The sequence below is a fragment of the Salvelinus namaycush genome, chromosome 10, assembly GCF_016432855.1.
Source record: "Salvelinus namaycush isolate Seneca chromosome 10, SaNama_1.0, whole genome shotgun sequence".
Lineage (NCBI taxonomy): Eukaryota > Metazoa > Chordata > Actinopteri > Salmoniformes > Salmonidae > Salvelinus > Salvelinus namaycush.
The window spans coordinates 45,179,818-45,199,730 of record NC_052316.1 but is presented as its reverse complement, the minus strand read 5'-3'; the positions used below and the strand labels follow the sequence as shown (position 1 = coordinate 45,199,730).

Sequence of the window (19,913 nt, the reverse complement as noted above, 5' to 3'; positions counted from 1 at the left end):
TATTTTGTGTAGATGGGTAAGAAACCAAATATATTTAATCCATTTTGAATTCAGGCTGTAACACATGTGGAATAAGTCAAGGGGTATGAATACTTTCTGAAGGCGCTGTAGGTATAAAAATGAGTATAAAACAAAATATCTAGTGACATTTTAATCCACACTGCTGTTGTCATGGTTGGGAACTAACTGTTTTGGTGAAGTAATGTCTTCATCTATAGCCCAAGTCTTGAGTGCAATGTTGTATTCCTCTACAGTACATTAATTTCTCTCACAATGGTTTATATTACAGTATATACAACATATGTTCTTTAGACTACAGCAAAGGTTTTGCATATTGTAGCTTCTCTACTGTTTAAACAAATTGTCAGGTCAATAAAAACAAATCAAACACAGTGACAGAACAGCAGGCTCTATAAAGACTTTATAAAGGCTGACATGAGTGGCCAGGAGGACTGGTCTACAATCCACTTCAACTCATAGAATCTCTTTGCTCTCTTCACTTCTGGTAATTATTTTATACAAAAACAAAGTGACCTTTCCCGACCTCTTACAAGGGGTAAACGTAGGCGAAGTCGACGTTGTACGTGACCTGGTGTCCGTTGTCCCAGGCGTACAACTTTCCCTCCTTGGGGTTGTAGTCGATCTGTGTGGTGTAGGTGTAGTTGTTGGTGAAGGGCATCCTGGGAACCATCTGGGTGTTGGTGTGCGTGTCGAAGGCGTACGACAGGTAGGCGTCCTTCTCGTTGTAGCTGTCGACGGCGTACAGGACGCCACACACGATAAAGCAGTTCCCATAGCGGTTCCTCCTGAGGCCTGTCCTCCAGGTAGTCTCCCTCTGGGTGCTGAGGTCAGAGGGGTTCAGCCGCGTCAGGACGATCACTTCCTGTAGGAAGCCCTCATCGTCCAGTGCAGGGTAGATGACCCACAGGCCGCTCTCGTCCACTGCGAAGTCGACGTCGGAGTGACCTCGCCATTGCCATGGTGTGGAGACATCGTGGAACACGGCGTCGTGCAGCGTGGTCCAGGCCGCCACGTAGCGCAGACGCAGGTCGAACTTGATGACGTCACGGGAGAAGGCGCGGTTGTAGTAGAAGGCTCCGTCGTAGACCACGTGTCCCGTTCCGATCCAGTTGTAGGAAAGCTTGTAGGAGTTGGTGAAGCGGCCTTGTGGGGAAAGAAAACAAAGAGATAACGTCTGGCCACAGTATAACACTATTATAAAATCTAATGACAAGTTCCTCTCTGAGGAGGCAAGGAACATGAAGGATTGTGAAAAAAAATTGCTGGGTTCGTAACTAATAAAAAAGTTGCTAAATACCTGATTTGAAGGTCTCCATGTTGCGGAACTCCAGCAGGTTGTTTCCGTAGTAGTAGTTAGTGACGTAGATCTTGTCGTTGTTGGCCAGAGGATCCTTCATCCAGGCCCCCTCGTTCCGGCCGTAGGTGTTATGGAGGACCGGCTCAGAGATGGTGGACAGAGTGTCCTTACACTCTCCTGTGGATACACAGATTGTCAGTTAGAGCAGTGTACCCAATCACAACCCTTTCCTGGGGACCGCTACCCAGACAGTCCAATCATAACCCTCTCCTGGGGACCGCTACCCAGACAGTCCAATCACAACCCTCTCCTGGGGGACCGCTACCCAGACAGTCCAATCACAACGCTCTCCTGGGGACCGCTACCCAGACAGTCCAATCATAACCCTCTCCTGGGGACCGCTACCCAGACAGTCCAATCATAACCCTCTCCTGGGGACCGCTACCCAGACAGTCCAATCATAACCCTCTCCTGGGGACCGCTACCCAGACAGTCCAATCACAACCCTCTCCTGGGGACCGCTACCCAGACAGTCCAATCATAACCCTCTCCTGGGGACCGCTACCCAGACAGTCCAATCACAACCTTCTCCTGGGGACCGCTACCCAGACAGTCCAATCATAACCCTCTCCTGGGGACCGCTACCCAGACAGTCCAATCACAACCCTCTCCTGGGGACCGCTACCCAGACAGTCCAATCATAACTCTCTCCTGGGGACCGCTACCCAGACAGTCCAATCACAACCCTCTCCTGGGGACCGCTACCCAGACAGTCCAATCACAACCCTCTCCTGGGGAACCGCTACCCAGACAGTCCAATCATAACTCTCTCCTGGGGGACCGCTACCCAGACAGTCCAATCACAGCCCTCTCCTGGGGGACCGCTACCCAGACAGTCCACGTTTTGTGTTCTAACCCTATACTGATGCACCTGATTAAACTAAATAATCATAAACCCTTAATGAATGACATTAACCTACCCAGGTAGTATTTTAATGTGGAACGAAAAGCCATCCTGAGGAACTAACAAGAAGAACCTACCAAGCTTCCTGGTGGATGTTTGTTGCCCTGGTTCCTTTGGGTCCTCAGGGATCCCCCCCTCCTCCTCCCAGCTGATGCTGTATCTGCGTCTGGCAGGTTGAGGCTGACCAATGGTGGTGGTAGTAGAGGTGGTGGTGGTGGTGGCTGGTGGTCTAGTGGAGGAGGGGGTGGTCTGCCTCTGTGTTGTGGGAGACAAAGTCAACCTAGAGCTTTCCATTGGCGATGTAGTAGTCGCTAGCAAAACCGTTGTTGTGGGCGTTTTAGGAGTTATTGTCACGGCAGCAGTTGTCGTGCCAACTGTAGTGGTCTTTGTGTTGATGGTCGAAGCCTCTGTAGTTATTGTTAGTCGTTGAGTGTCGAGCTTGTCGACTGTACTAGTGCTTGCAATGGTCTCTGATGGTCTTTTGTTTTTCACTTCCAAGGCCCTTAGTGATTCCAAACCAGTGCTTTCCAAGGCCATGACAGGTGTGTCAGTCGGTCTGACTGTCGTCCACCTCATGGTCTCCTTGGATACCTGAGTGGTTGTTGTAGTGACTGGTCCCTCTGTGGTCTGAGTGATGCTGGCTGGTTTGACCATCAGGGGGACGGGCCTCTCAGTTCCTCTAGTGGTGGTCTGACCAGTGGTCTCAGCCATAGTTGAGTTAATATCAGCGTTCCTGGTGGCGGTGACCGTCTGGTCCTCTGCTGTATGTCCTGTGGGCGATGCAGTCGTCTTAGAAGTCACTGTTGTTACAGTGTCGGGTTGCGTTTGGATGGCATGTGTTGATTGGCTGATCTGACTGGCCCCTCCCACTTGGTCTCTGCTCTTTGGCCGAGCAGCTCTTGGTCCCGCCTTCTCTTTGGCTCTTTGAGGGGCTCTGTGCTGGATAAGCTGCTCCTCGATGAGGAGGTTGACTGGGCCGTCGCCACTGAACGTATCATACTCAAAGACTGGTCAGAGAAAATAATACAAACAATAGTTTACACATCAGGACAAAATGGGCAGTTTAATGTTAAACAGGAGAGATGACGGCCTGTAAGGCGGACACTTCTGACTGTGACACCAAGAGGAGTAATTCCAGAAAGAAATACAAACAGTATTAAAAGAGCCAAATGACGCTGGCTGCTTGTGACTGAGGCTGTGTGGAAATGACCCTGGCTGCTTGTGATGCTGAGGCTGTGTGGAAATGACGCTGGCTGCTTGTGACTGAGGCTGTGTGGAAATGACCCTGGCTGCTTGTGATGTTGAGGCTGTGTGGAAATGACCCTGGCTGCTTGTGATGCTGAGGCTCTGTGGAAATGACCCTGGCTGCTTGTGACTGAGGCTCTGTGGAAATGACCCTGGCTGCTTGTGACTGAGGCTGTGTGGAAATGACCCTGGCTGCTTGTGATGCTGAGGCTCTGTGGAAATGACCCTGGCTGCTTGTGACTGAGGCTGTGTGGAAATGACCCTGGCTGCTTGTGACTTTACATCAGCTGTTTACAGCTGCTGTTTCAGCATAGCCAGGGACCAGCCATTAGCCAGGGACCAGCCATTAGCCAGGGACCAGCCATTAGCCAGGGACCAGCCATTAGCCAGGGACCAGCCATTAGCCAGGGACCAGCCATTAGCCAGGGACCAGCCATTAGCCAGGGACCAGCCATTAGCCAGGGACCAGCCATTAGCCAGGGACCAGCCATTAGCCAGGGACCAGCCATTCTAAATAGCAGTTTGTGGAAAAGACAGAGATAGATATGTTGTCCGTCTGATGAGGTCAATAAGATCTGAGATCTCAAAAGTCAGAACTCACAATTCTCCCCTGGTTCCCCGTCATCAGCCACCATTTGGTCAAATTTGTAGAAGGTCATCCCCCTGATCACCATCCCTTTGGGGCCAGTCTTCACCCCCTGGGACACCCCCTGGCTCTCTTGGCTGGCCCCATCCTGGGGGGTCACCTCTGGGATCACCTGGGCAGTCACCTGGGGGGTGGGGCTGGGTCCTGATCCTGAAGCATCTGTCTTAATTAAGGGTCTGGAGGACTCATGGCCTCCATCAAATCTCTCCTCATGCCTCTCCTGTCAAGTGGATGAAACATACCCATTCTTATCAGTTTGACAAAGAAACTGTCAGAAGTATCCTGATAAACAAGCACAATGATTACACAATACCTGGCAGAAGACAGACATTACAAATTGAGTTCTGTCCTGGATTTGTTTTCTTATTCCCATTCCCCTCAAGTTGTGCCATTTATTGTCAGAGTATGTTTTGATAAGTGAAAACAAGAAACATTTGAAAGGAACTGAACACACTCTTGAGACAACATATCAATATATTGGATCATTTAAACGTAGTGTCCAGGTCCGCCCATCCCTGCTGGACCGTTTCCCTGGGTGCATCCCAAATGGCACCCTATTCCCGATATAGTGCACTACTTTAGACCAGGACCCAATGGCACCCTATTCCCGATATAGTGCACTACTTTAGACCAGGACCCAATGGCACCCTATTCCCGATATAGTGCACTACTTTTAGGGCGGCAGGTAGCCTAGTGGTTAGAGCGTTGGACTAGTAACCCGAAAGGTTGCAAGATCGAATCTCCGAGCTGACAAGGTAAAAATCTGTCATTCTGCCCCTGAACAAGGCAGTTAACCCACCGTTCCTAGGCTGTCATTGAAAATAAGAATGTTACTTGTCTAGTAAAATAAATTTTAAAAAATACTTTTGACCAGGGCTCTTAACAGGGCTATAATAGGGCATTAACAGGGCTCCAACAGGGCTCTAATAGGGCTCACTACTCTCACTACTCTAATCAAAAGTAGTGCCCTATAAAGAGGTTAGCGTTAGCCTGGCTGGATGCCTCTGTAATATTCACATCCACTAGTCTGACTGGATGCCTTTGTAATATCCACATCCACTAGCCTGGCTGGATGCCTCTGTAATATCCACATCCACTAGCCTGGCTGGATGCCTCTGTAATATCCACATCCACTAGCCTGACTGGATGCCTCTGTAATATTCACATCCACTAGCCTGGCTGGATGCCTCTGTAATATCCACATCCACTAGTCTGACTGGATGCCTCTGTAATATCCATATCCACTAGCCTGGCTGGATGCCTCTGTAATATCCACATCCACTAGCCTGACTGGATGCCTCTGTAATATCCACATCCACTAGCCTGGCTGGATGCCTCTGTAATATCCACATCCACTAGCCTGACTGGATGCCTCTGTAATATTCACATCCACTAGCCTGACTGGATGCCTATGTAATATCCACATCCACTAGCCTGGCTGGATGCCTCTGTAATATCCACATCCACTAGTCTGACTGGATGCCTCTGTAATATTCACATCCACTAGTCTGACTGGATGCCTCTGTAATATCCACATCCACTAGCCTGGCTGGATGCCTCTGTAATATTCACATCCACTAGCCTGGCTGGATGCCTATGTAATATCCACATCCACTAGTCTGACTGGATGCCTCTGTAATATTCACATCCACTAGTCTGGCTGGATGCCTCTGTAATATCCACATCCACTAGCCTGGCTGGATGCCTCTGTAATATTCACATCCACTAGTCTGACTGGATGCCTCTGTAATATCCACATCCACTAGCCTGACTGGATGCCTCTGTAATATTCACATCCACTAGTCTGACTGGATGCCTCTGTAATATCCACATCCACTAGCCTGGCTGGATGCCTCTGTAATATTCACATCCACTAGCCTGGCTGGATGCCTATGTAATATCCACATCCACTAGCCTGGCTGGATGCCTCTGTAATATCCACATCCACTAGCCTGGCTGGATGCCTCTGTAATATTCACATCCACTAGCCTGGCTGGATGCCTCTGTAATATTCACATCCACTAGCCTGGCTGGATGCCTATGTAATATCCACATCCACTAGCCTGGCTGGATGCCTCTGTAATATTCACATCCACTAGCCTGGCTGGATGCCTCTGTAATATTCACATCCACTAGCCTGGCTGGATGCCTATGTAATATTCACATCCACTAGCCTGGCTGGATGCCTCTGTAATATTCACATCCACTAGCCTGGCTGGATGCCTCTGTAATATTCACATCCACTAGCCTGGCTGGATGCCTCTGTAATATTCACATCCACTAGCCTGGCTGGATGCCTCTGTAATATCCACATCCACTAGCCTGGCTGGATGCCTCTGTAATATCCACATCCACTAGTCTGACTGGATGCCTCTGTAATATTCACATCCACTAGCCTGGCTGGATGCCTCTTTAATATCCACATCCACTAGCCTGGCTGGATGCCTATGTAATATCCACATCCACTAGCCTGGCTGGATGCCTCTGTAATATCCACATCCACTAGCCTGGCTGGATGCCTCTGTAATATTCACATCCACTAGCCTGGCTGGATGCCTATGTAATATCCACATCCACTAGCCTGGCTGGATGCCTCTGTAATATCCACATCCACTAGCCTGGCTGGATGCCTCTGTAATATCCACATCCACTAGCCTGGCTGGATGCCTCTGTAATATTCACATCCACTAGCCTGGCTGGATGCCTCTGTAATATTCACATCCACTAGCCTGGCTGGATGCCTATGTAATATCCACATCCACTAGCCTGGCTGGATGCCTCTGTAATATTCACATCCACTAGCCTGGCTGGATGCCTATGTAATATTCACATCCACTAGCCTGGCTGGATGCCTATGTAATATTCACATCCACTAGCCTGGCTGGATGCCTCTGTAATATCCACATCCACTAGCCTGGCTGGATGCCTCTGTAATATCCACATCCACTAGCCTGGCTGGATGCCTCTGTAATATCCACATCCACTAGCCTGGCTGGATGCCTCTGTAATATCCACATCCACTAGCCTGGCTGGATGCCTCTGTAATATTCACATCCACTAGCCTGGCTGGATGCCTCTGTAATATTCACATCCACTAGCCTGGCTGGATGCCTATGTAATATCCACATCCACTAGCCTGGCTGGATGCCTCTGTAATATTCACATCCACTAGCCTGGCTGGATGCCTCTGTAATATTCACATCCACTAGCCTGGCTGGATGCCTATGTAATATTCACATCCACTAGCCTGGCTGGATGCCTCTGTAATATTCACATCCACTAGCCTGGCTGGATGCCTCTGTAATATTCACATCCACTAGCCTGGCTGGATGCCTCTGTAATATTCACATCCACTAGCCTGGCTGGATGCCTCTGTAATATCCACATCCACTAGCCTGGCTGGATGCCTCTGTAATATCCACATCCACTAGCCTGGCTGGATGCCTCTGTAATATCCACATCCACTAGCCTGGCTGGATGCCTCTGTAATATCCACATCCACTAGCCTGGCTGGATGCCTCTGTAATATCCACATCCACTAGCCTGGCTGGATGCCTCTGTAATATTCACATCCACTAGCCTGGCTGGATGCCTCTGTAATATTCACATCCACTAGCCTGGCTGGATGCCTATGTAATATCCACATCCACTAGCCTGGCTGGATGCCTCTGTAATATTCACATCCACTAGCCTGGCTGGATGCCTCTGTAATATTCACATCCACTAGCCTGGCTGGATGCCTATGTAATATTCACATCCACTAGCCTGGCTGGATGCCTCTGTAATATTCACATCCACTAGCCTGGCTGGATGCCTCTGTAATATTCACATCCACTAGCCTGGCTGGATGCCTCTGTAATATTCACATCCACTAGCCTGGCTGGATGCCTCTGTAATATCCACATCCACTAGCCTGGCTGGATGCCTCTGTAATATCCACATCCACTAGTCTGACTGGATGCCTCTGTAATATTCACATCCACTAGCCTGGCTGGATGCCTCTGTAATATCCACATCCACTAGTCTGACTGGATGCCTCTGTAATATCCACATCCACTAGCCTGGCTGGATGCCTCTGTAATATTCACATCCACTAGTCTGGCTGGATGCCTCTGTAATATTCACATCCACTAGTCTGACTGGATGCCTCTGTAATATTCACATCCACTAGTCTGGCTGGATGCCTCTGTAATATTCACATCCACTAGCCTGGCTGGATGCCTCTGTAATATCCATATCCACTAGCCTGGCTGGATGGCTCTGTAATATCCATATCCACTAGCCTGGCTGGATGGCTCTGTAATATTCACATCCACTAGCCTGGCTGGATGCCTCTGTAATATCCACATCCACTAGTCTGGCTGGCTGCCTCTGTAATATCCACATCCACTCCTATACCACTGGACCTGCCAAGCCACAAATGACTGTGGTTATTATCTGAAATATACGATGTGCCGTTATATTAAAGTCTCTGGGTTTATTGCGGAGAAAGGTGTGGAAAAAACATGGCCGTTCTTGGTCGTTTTGATGAAGGAACAACATGTGACATGGCTATTATTAACATCATTATTTGTTTCCAGTTTGAAAATCAGGCAGCTGAGTGTTTTTGGTAATAAGGAGGACTGTGTGTTCCTGGTAATAAGGAGGACTGAGTGTTCCTGGTAGTAAGGAGGACTGAGTGTTCCTGGTAGTAAGGAGGACTGAGTGTTCCTGGTAGTAAGGAGGACTGAGTGTTCCTGGTAGTAAGGAGGACTGAGTGTTCCTGGCAGTAAGTAGAACTGAGTGTTCCTGGCAGTAAGGAGGACCGAGTGTTCCTGGCAGTAAGGAGGACTGAGTGTTACTGGCAGTGAGGAGGACTGAGTGTTCCTGGCAGTAAGTAGGACTGAGTGTTCCTGGCAGTAAGGAGGACTGAGTGTTCCTGGCAGTAAGGAGGACCGAGTGTTCCTGGCAGTAAGGAGGACCGAGTGTTCCTGGCAGTGAGGAGGATTGAGTGTTCCTGGCAGTAAGGAGGACTGAGTGTTCCTGGCAGTAAGGAGGACTGAGTGTTACTGGCAGTGAGGAGGACTGAGTGTTCCTGGCAGTAAGTAGGACTGAGTGTTCCTGGCAGTAAGGAGGACTGAGTGTTCCTGGCAGTAAGGAGGACCGAGTGTTCCTGGCAGTGAGGAGGACTGAGTGTTCCTGGCAGTAAGGAGGACTGAGTGTTCCTGGTAGTGAGGAGGACTGAGTGTTCCTGGCAGTAAGTAGGACTGAGTGTTCCTGGCAGTAAGGAGGACTGAGTGTTCCTGGCAGTAAGGAGGACTGAGTGTTCCTGGTAGTAAGGAGGACTGAGTGTTCCTGGTAGTAAGGAGGACTGAGTGTTCCTGGCAGTAAGGAGGACTGAGTGTTCCTGGTAGTAAGGAGGACTGAGTGTTCCTGGTAATAAGTAGGACTGAGTGTTCCTGGCAGTAAGGAGGACTGAGTGTTCCTAGCAGTAAGTAGAACTGAGTGTTCCTGGTAGTAAGGAGGACTGAGTGTTCCTAGCAGTAAGTAGAACTGAGTGTTCCTGGCAGTAAGTAGGACTGAGTGGTCCTGGCAGTAAGGAGGACTGAGTGTTCCTGGTAATAAGTAGGACTGAGTGTTCCTGGCAGTAAGGAGGACTGAGTGTTCCTGGCAGTGAGGAGGACTGAGTGTTCTTGGTAATAAGGAGGACTAAGGAGGTGATGTGACTGTTTGATGAAAATAAAAGTCATATTTTGAATTTATAAATGTGTTTTTGTCAGGAAATTGTATTAAAGGTTGAATGCAGACATTTTTTTTTTTTTTCTCCCTATCAAATCATTGCTGGTTAACAATGAAGTACCTTACTCAATTAAAATGGTAAACAATAAACAGAAATAGCTGCTTAGCAGAGCAATTTCTCAAGAAAGAATTTACCTGGGAGTGGTGTGAGAGGGAAAGGGAAAACTGAAGAAAAGAAACCTCTGTTATTGGCAGAGGTTTGGAACTCTCATTCTTATTGGTCTATTAACTAAAAACAGGCTGACATTTCAGGCAGTCTTTTCAGAGAGGGGGGGGTTGTCAACCTTTTCACAATTTCACTGTAAGACTCCAACCTCGGTGTGGAAATAGATATAAAATACAGAAATATCACATTTTTGACTGACTGGACCTAGTGGTTAGAGCGTTAGACTAGTAACCGAAAGGTTGCAAGATCGAATCCCCGAGCTGACAAGGTAAAAATCTGTCGTTCTGCCCTTGAACAAGGCAGTTAACCCACTGTTCCTAGGCTGACATTGAAAATAAGAATTTGTTCTTAACTGACTTGCCTAGTTAAATAAAGGTAAAATAAAAAAATAATACAGCCTGTTAGTGTCATACATTGGTCAAAGCCTGACTGCACCAAAGCCTGACTGCACCAATCAGCACCATGTGGAATCAATGATTACTGGTGTTCTGTAAGCAATGGTCACATGACTGTGTTCATCTTCCTGTCTGCTTCATTCTATAGCTAGATATCTCCAGGAGTGATAAGTATAATTGTTGTCTTTATCTGCTGTCTACTACTGTCTTTTTGCTAGCTAGGGCCATCTATATTAAGTGCTTCCTGTCTTCCCTGTAGTCTACTTGGTGTGTGAACTGCTTCCTGTCTTCCCAGCAGCCTACTTGGTGTGTGAACTGCTTCCTGTCTTCCCTGTAGCCTAGTTGGTGTGTGAACTGCTTCCTGTCTTCTCAGCAGCCTACTTGGTGTGTGAACTGCTTCCTGTCTTCCCTGTAGCCTAGTTGGTGTGTGAACTGCTTCCTGTCTTCCCAGCAGCCTACTTGGTGTGTGAACTGCTTCCTGTCTTCCCTGTAGCCTAGTTGGTGTGTGAACTGCTTCCTGTCTTCTCAGCAGCCTACTTGGTGTGTGAACTGCTTCCTGTCTTCCCTGTAGCCTAGTTGGTGTGTGAACTGCTTCCTGTCTTCTCAGCAGCCTACTTGGTGTGTGAACTGCTTCCTGTCTTCCCAGCAGCCTACTTGGTGTGTGAACTGCCGACTGTCTTCCCAGCAGCCTACTTGGTGTGTGAACTGCCGACTGTCTTCCCAGCAGCCTACTTGGTATGTGAACTGAACTGCTTCCTGTCTTCCCACCAGCCTACTTGGTGTGTGAACTGCTTCCTGTCTTCCCAGCAGCCTACTTGGTGTGTGAACTGCTCCCTGTCTTCTCAGCAGCCTACTTGGTGTGAACTGCTCCCTGTCTTCCCAGCAGCCTACTTGGTGTGTGAACTGCTTCCTGTCTTCCCAGCAGCCTACTTGGTGTGTGAACTGCCGACTGTCTTCCCAGCAGCCTACTTGGTATGTGAACTGAACTGCTTCCTGTCTTCCCACCAGGCTACTTGGTGTGTGAACTGAACTGCTTCCTGTCTTCCCACCAGCCTACTTGGTGTGTGAACTGCTCCCTGTCTTCTCAGCAGTCTACTTGGTATGTGAACTGCTCCCTGTCTTCCCAGCAGTCTACTTGGTATGTGAACTGCTCCCTGTCTTCTCAGCAGCCTACTTGGTGTGTGAACTGCTTCCTGTCTTCCCAGCAGTCTACTTGGTGTGTGAACTGCTTCCTGTCTTCTCAGCAGCCTACTTGGTGTGTGAACTGCTTCCTGTCTTCCCAGCAGCCTACTTGGTGTGTGAACTGCTTCCTGTCTTCCCAGCAGCCTACTTGGTGTGTGAACTGCTTCCTGTCTTCTCAGCAGCCTACTTGGTGTGAACTGCTTCCTGTCTTCTCAGCAGCCTACTTGGTGTGTGAACTGCTTCCTGTCTTCCCAGCAGCCTACTTGGTGTGTGAACTGCTTCCTGTCTTCCCAGCAGCCTACTTGGTATGTGAACTGCTTCCTGTCTTCTCAGCAGCCTACTTGATGTGTGAAGTGCTTCCTGTCTTCCCTGTAGTCTACTTGGTGTGTGAACTGCTTCCTGTCTTCCCAGCAGCCTACTTGGTATGTGAACTGCTTCCTGTCTTCTCAGCAGCCTACTTGATGTGTGAAGTGCTTCCTGTCTTCCCTGTAGTCTACTTGGTGTGTGAACTGCTTCCTGTCTTCCCTGTAGTCTACTTGGTGTGTGAACTGCTTCCTGTCTTCTCAGCAGCCTACTTGGTGTGAACTGCTTCCTGTCTTCTCAGCAGCCTACTTGGTGTGTGAACTGCTTCCTGTCTTCCCAGCAGCCTACTTGGTGTGTGAACTGCTTCCTGTCTTCCCAGCAGCCTACTTGGTGTGTGAACTGCTTCCTGTCTTCCCAGCAGCCTACTTGGTGTGTGAACTGCTTCCTGTCTTCTCAGCAGCCTACTTGGTGTGTGAACTGCTTCCTGTCTTCTCAGCAGCCTACTTGGTGTGAACTGCTTCCTGTCTTCTCAGCAGTCTACTTGGTGTGTGAACTGCTTCCTGCTCATAACTTGCAGATGATAGTTGACACATCAACCAGGATCAAGGGGCAGGACAATTTGGGATTATTGTCATTTTGGTAATCGGTGCCTGTATTGGAGGGGGAGTGGTTTCTCCTCTGCTAGGCAATCAGCAATTAGTACAAGGAGGTATGCTCTTCACCTCTGCTAGGCAACTAGCAAATAGTGTTAGTACTTTAGTCTCCCCTGGTTTTTCAGCGGGAGCTATAGGTGGCGGTCTCGTCTGCAAAAGTAAGACCGTCACCGTAACAAAGACGGTTATGCCGTGTTGTTCGAGGAAGGAACTAGAGTCTCTCACTTGAGTATCTTACCTAGTTATTTTGTGTGTGTTTTCTATACCTGTTCACTCCTCTTCCTGTAGGCTTTACAGACGCTGCAACTCTTCTAATTTACTGTACCCTGTGTTAACAACCCATGTGGAATTCCTGGTCTCTGGCAGCGTTTGGAACTGCCAATCTGCGGTCAAAAGTTCCTCTCAGTCTATTCTGCCCTTCGGTCCTTTGACTTTTTGTCCCTGACGGAGCGATGGATCACCCCAGAGGACACTGCTACTCCAGCTGCTCTCTCTTCATCTGACTACGTTTTCTCTCATAATCCGAGAGCATCTGGTCGTTGTGGTGACGGCACAGGGCTACTCATTTCTCCTAACTGGGGATTTGATTATTTCTCACCTGTCCAGCTCCTCATTTGAATTCAATGGTGTCACTGTCACTTGTCCACTCAAACATTACATTGTTGCCTTCTATCGCCCACCAGTTGCCTTTGAAGAGTTCCTCAATGAGCTTGACACCTTGAATGAGCTCATTTCCTGACGATGGCTCACCGCTCTTCGTACTTGGCAACTTCAACCTCCCGACGTCTGTCTTCGATTAATTTCTTTCAAACTCTCTCTTTCCCTTCCTTGCCTCTTTTGACCTCACCCTTTCACAATCCCCTCGCACTTACAAAGCAGGCAATTCGCTTGACCTCATCTTTACTAGAGGCTGTTCTCCTACTAATCTCATTGCAGCCCTCCTCCAGGTCTCTGTTCTCCTACTAATCTCACTGCAGCCCTCCTCCAGGTCTCTGATCACTATTTTGTTTCCTTTTCTCTCCCATCTCTCCTCCTACCCTACCCATTTCTCCTCCTACCCACTCAGCCCTTACCCATCTCTCCTCCTACCCTACCCACGCAGCCCCTATCCATCTCTCCTCCTACCCTACCCATCTCTCCTCCTACTCACACAGCCCCTATCCATCTCTCCACTCAGCCCCTATCATCTCTCCTCCTACCCTACCCACGCAGCCCCTATCCATCTCTCCTCCTACCCTACCCATCTCTCCTCCTACCCACGCAGCCCATACCCATCTCTCCTCCTACCCACGCAGCCCCTACCATCTCTCCTCCTACCCTATCCATCTCTCCTCCTACCCTACCCACGCAGCCCCTATCCATCTCTCCTCCTACCCACGCAGCCCATACCCATCTCTCCTCCTACCCACGCAGCCCCTATCCATCTCTCCTCCTACCCTACCCATCTCTCCTCCTACCCAAGCAGCCCCTATCATCTCCCCTCCTACCCACGCAGCCCCTATCATCTCTCCTCCTACCCTACCCATGCAGCCCCTACCATCTCTCCTCCTACCCTACCCACGCAGCCCCTATCATCTCTCCTCCTACCCACGCAGCCCATACCCATCTCTCCTCCAACACACTCAGCCCCTACCCATCTCTCCTCCTACCCACGCAGCCCCTATCATCTCTCATCCTACCCACGCAGCCCCTCCATCACGATTGATAACTCAACAGTGTCACCCTCCCAGAGTGCAAAGAACCTTGGCATGACCCTGGACTAAATCCTGTCGTTCTCTGCATCCGTAGAGTACGATCCTACCTCACACAGGAAGCTGCGCAGGTCCTAATCCAGGCACTTGTCCAGTTCCGTCTGTTCTACTGCAACTCACTGTTGGCTGGGCTCCCCGCTTGTGCCATCAAGCCCACCTAGTTTTCAACCTTCCCAAGTTCTCCCATCCCATCCCACTTCTCCGCACTCTCTACTGGCTTCCAGTCGGCGCTTGCATCCACTATGCTGCTTGCCTACGGAACAGCAAGAGGAACTGCCCCTCCCTACCTTTAGGCTATGCTCAAACCCTACACCCCAACCCGAGCACTCCGTTCTGCCACCTCTGGTCTCTTGGCCCTCCCACCCCTACGGGAGGGCAGCTCCTGCTCAGCCCAGTCCAAGCTCTTCTCTGTCCTGGCACCCCAATGGTGGAACCAGCTTACCCCTAAAGCTGGGACCCTGCCCATCTTACAAATGCACCTAAACCCTACCTCTTTAAAGAGTATACATTTCAAGGAGTGGCACACTAATCCGGATGATTATAATAAATCCCGCTATGCCCTCAGACGAACCATCAAACAGACAAAGCGTCAATACAGGACTAAGATTGAATCCTACTACACCGGCTCTGACGCTCATCGGATATGGCAGGGCTTAAAAACTATTACGGACTACAAAGGGAAACCCAGCCGTGAGCTTCCCACTAATGCAAGCCTACCAGACGAGCGAAATGCCTTTTATGCTCGCTTCGAGGCAAGCAACACTGAAGCATGCATGAGAGCACCAGCTGTTCCGGGCGACTGTGTGATCAAGCTCTCCATAGCTGATGTGAGCAAGACCTTCAAACAGGTCAACATTCACAAGGCCAGACGGATTACCAGGACGTGTACTCAGAGCATGCGCAGACCAACTGGCAAGTGTCTTCACTGACATTTTCAACCTCTCCCTGACCGAGTCTGTAATAGCTACATGTTTCAAGCAGACAACCATAGACCCTGTACCCAAGAAAGCGAAGGTAACCTGCCTAAATGACTACCGCCCCGTAGCACTCACGTCGGTAGCCATGGCTCACATCAACACCATCATCCCGGAAACCCTAGACCCACTCCAATTCGCATACCGCCCCAAAAGATCCACAGATGACGCAATATCAATCGCATTCCACACTGCCCTTTCCCACCTGGACAAAAGGAACCTATATGTGAGAATGCTGTTCATTGACTACAGCTCACCGTTCAACACCAAAGTGACCACAAAGCTCATCACTAAGCTAAGGACCCTGGGACTAAACACCTCCCTCTGCAACTGGATCCTGGACTTCCTGATGGACTGCCCCAAAGTGGTATGGGTAACCAACAACACATCTGCCACGCTGATCCTTAACACAGGGGCCCCTCAGGGGTGTGTGCCTAGTCCCCTCCTGTTTTCCCTGTTCACCCATGACTGCGTGGCCAAGCACGACTCCAACACCATCATTAAGTTTGCTGACAACACAACAGTGGTAGGCCTGATCACTGACATGAGACAGCCTATAGGGAGGAGGTCAGAGACCTGGCCATGTGGTCCCAGGACAACAACCTCTCCCTCAACATGAGCAAGACATTGGAGCTGATCGTGGACTACAGGAAAAGGAGGGCCGAACACGCCCCCATTAACATCGACGGGGCTGTAGTGGAGCGGGTCGAGAGTTTCAAGTTCCTTGGTGTCCACATGACCAACAAACTATCATGGTCTAAACACACCAAGACAGTCGTGAAGAGGGCATGACAGCACCTTTTCCCCCTCAGAAGACTTGGCATGGGTCCCCAGATCCTCAAAAGGTTCTACAGCTGCACCATCGAGAGCATCCTGACCGTTTACAACACCGCCTGGTATGACAACTGCTCTGCATCCGACCGTAAGTCCCTATAGAGGGTAGTGCGTACTGCCCAGTACATCACTGGGGCCAAGCTTCCTGCCAACCAGGACCTCTATACCAGTCGGTGTCAGAGGGAGGCCATAGAAATTGTCACAGACTTCAGTCACCCAAGTCATAGACTGTTCTCTCTGCTACCACACGGCAAATGGTACCGGAGCGCCAAGTCTAGGTCCAAAAGACTCCTTAACAGCTTTTACCCCCAAACCATAAGACTGCTGAACAATTAATCAAATAGCCACCTGGACTATTTATATTGACCCCGATCACTGCCCTGGGGAATTGGGATATTTTTTTAGACCAGAGGAAAGAGTTTCTCCTATTGGCCCTCCAACACCACTTTCAGCAGCATTTGGTCTCCCATTCAGGGACCGACCCTGCTTAGCTTCAGAGGCAAGCCAGTGGTGGGATGCAGGGTGGTATGCTGCTGGCATGAAGCAAGTAATCGATGTTGATACAATGGGATCCCAATGTGTTTTTTTTTTGTAAAGCCACTCGAGAGCATTGGTGCTGCAGTGCTACCAAACCTGATGACTCCCAGATCCTACCCACCTCTTTATTCTGATAGGCTGTAGCCACATCACTCAGTCTCTTCTTCTCCTGCCTCAGGGGGAGCGAGGGGGGTGGTGTCTCCTTCACCTGCTGTGGCTGGATAGAGGGTCTCTTCTCTTGGCCTGGACCAGCCTCATCCTGGCTGTGGTTCTGAGAGACTGCTTGGTTCTAGTTGGACACATATAGGATGTTTTCTTATGGTAAAATAATGATGACAATATTTGTCAGTACTTTATAATAGACTGTATCTCATTCACAAGCAGCTACATTTAAATAACTATCAGGCACTCAGTAAGTGAGGATGTTTTCTGGGAAAAGGGGACCTTGACCAAAGAAGGGTGTTTTTCAAGACATAAAATGTATGCAACTCACTATTTTTATTTTATAATTTTTTTAATTTAACCTTTATTTAACCAGTTGGGCTAGTTGAGAACACGTTCTCATTTACAACTGTGGCCTGGCCAAGAATAAAGCAAAGCAGTGTGACACAAACAACAACACAGAGTTACACATGGAATAAACAAACATACAATCAATAATACAGTAGAGAAATCTATATACAGTGTGTGCAAATGAGGTAGGATAAGAGAGGTAAGACAATAAATAGGCCATGGTGGCAAAGTAATTACAATATAGCAATTAAACACTGGAATGGTAGGGTGTGCAGAAGATGAATGTGCAAGTTGAGATACTGGGGTGCAAAGGAGCAAAATAAATACAGTATTGGGATGAGGTAGTTGGATGGACTATTTACAGATGAGCTATGTACAGGTGCAGTGATCTGTGAGCTGCTCTGACAGCCGGTGCTTAAAGCTAGTGAGGGAGGTAAGAGTCTCTATTAAGAAAAGTTATGCTTCAGGCATAATTCATTTCTAATTTCCATCATTTAAATGGAGTGTGTTGGACACAACTTCCAGGTCCATAAAGGCCAGTTGCCTGTGGCATGCATCAGAACCACTAATAAAGCAGAGTAATGGCTCCTGGGAGACCCGTTCTATTCTAAGTGATTGGTTTCCTTCCATTCAGCCCGTCTGGTTGTTCTAATCTACACCATACAGTATACACCCAGTCTATTTACTGTTTCATATGGAGCTCTGTTTTCATTCAGTGTGTGGGCGTACTGCTGTGCTCACCACATCTCAGATTCACTTCACTCCCTTTGTCCAAGTACTGTATGTGCACGTCAGCCCAATGATGTATATAGTCTACTCTTTACAAGGTGAGATAGGGTTGTCTTCCTCGGTGATGGAGGTCTTACCTTTTCAATGTTTTCCACACGGTCCAGGAGCTTAGTGGTGACGGAGTGGAGCTTCAGGAGATCCAGGCCATAGAAGGATCCCTCCAGCAATTCAGTAATCAAGGAGAGCTAGAACGGATGAAGTAATTTCCATCAGGCAGTGTTGCTCTCATTCTGAGCACAGCACAGCACAGACATTGCCATAATCAAACTATTTCCCACAGCCCATCCATAGGGATTACTCTCTCAGCACAGACATGCCATAAAACTCCCTAGCCCATCCATGAGTATAAAATTCTAAATTGAACATCCAAATCCTCAAATGAATCCTAAAAGGTGTCAGAAGACAGAAGCTGCAGTGACACTGATAGCCCCTAGTCAACTTGACACTGATGAGGAGGACCCAGACAGAGCCATCATTTGAAAGATGATGGAGTGGATCCAGGCTATCACCTTGATGTTGTCCTTCCCAGCTTCCCGTAGCTGCTTCAACCTGAAGTCCCCCTCGCAGGGATTGACCGCCGACGGAGGAGCGATGCAGGCGCACTTGCACTCTGGCCCCGAGGTGATAGTCTCTATGGTGTAGTAGTCCTGCGCCGTGCCGCTGCCCTCTTCTATCCGCCGGCAGGCGCTCCTGCTCAGGGGTCTGACAACACATTTACAGCGACAGTCAGAGCCTTCCGAGAGGGCTTTCACTTTGTCATAATCACCCAGCAGCTACAAAGAGAAGAGGACGGACGCATTTTCCACCACGTATAATCAGAACACATTTTACTTGATAGAAATGCATCTTGACCATGCGTTCAGTATAGGCATGTTTTCAGCGCCACCAAATATTATTCATTTTAAAATACTGAATCAATATTGACTAATGCAAATAGATCTGTTGACATGAATAACTCTTCCAGTTGATGCTAGGCTAGGTGATGTCACCATGGACCTACCTGGGTCAGAATGTTATGATGCGTGTCCATCTCTTCCTGTAGCGTGTCATTCTGATCTCCAAGGTCTTCTTTATGTTCGGCTTTAATCCCAGGATTAGTGTCCGCAGGTATGGCCGTGCCCGCGCACTCCTTTGGGGCAGCTGAACACAACGCGAAAAACGCGCACCAAATTACGCACAGGAAAGCCCTTTTACACATCATGTAGGCTAAGGCCCAGAAGAAAAAAACAGCATAAAAAAAAAACTGCCTATCACTCTAAATTTGAGATTGTATTTTCATTTGATCCCAGATGAATTGCATCTTTCTATTTCATCAGCAAATCGCCTTTTCCTGCTTGGTGAGTGAAAAGCAAGTGTTTTGTGGTCCTCTGTGTGTGTAAATGCATCTGCTGGGAGTGACTGCGGGGGGATGAGGGGGACTGGGCTCAGTGCGCTGGAGTCCTAGGACGGACGAGAGAAAGGAGAGGACCTGAAAGAACGGGGGCAAGGAGGAGTTTAACTGCTGCAAAGGGGAAATGCCAAGTGGCGCACACGGTAATACATAAAGGATAACCATGTTGGAAATATAAGAATGAATACGAGTGTCCATTTAAAATGGTTGAATCATGATATTATCCGCCACATACATTTTGTTAGTAGTTTATCTTTAAATAGTTTATGAAGCAACTTTCCTAGACAGAAGAGAATGAACCAAGTTACAGCCATGCAATATGGTCTTTGGTGCCCTCTGGTGGTACTTCGCGAGGCAGACCAAAAACGACTTTGCACCTGTCATTTAGCCATTTCTATATTTCTGGAGAACGAGCCAGCCCATGAAATATACACTCATTCTACGAAGAACAGAATAAACACATTCCCCATATGTA

General features: G+C 48.8%; 1 protein-coding gene across 1 annotated transcript; it reads right to left on the bottom strand.

Annotated features, from left to right (window-relative positions):
- Nucleotides 1-404: 404 nt before the first annotated feature.
- olfml2ba (olfactomedin-like 2Ba) lies at nt 405-19,822 on the bottom strand. The gene is made up of 9 exons (XM_039001774.1): nt 19,816-19,822; nt 19,049-19,188; nt 18,558-18,821; nt 18,126-18,233; nt 16,868-17,035; nt 4,129-4,393; nt 2,360-3,289; nt 1,319-1,495; nt 405-1,164 (listed from the first exon to the last, which is right to left on the bottom strand). The coding sequence occupies exons 1-9, from the start codon at nt 19,820-19,822 to the stop codon at nt 548-550; spliced, it is 2,676 nt and encodes an 891-aa protein (XP_038857702.1). The 3' UTR covers nt 405-547.
- Nucleotides 19,823-19,913: the final 91 nt, after the last annotated feature.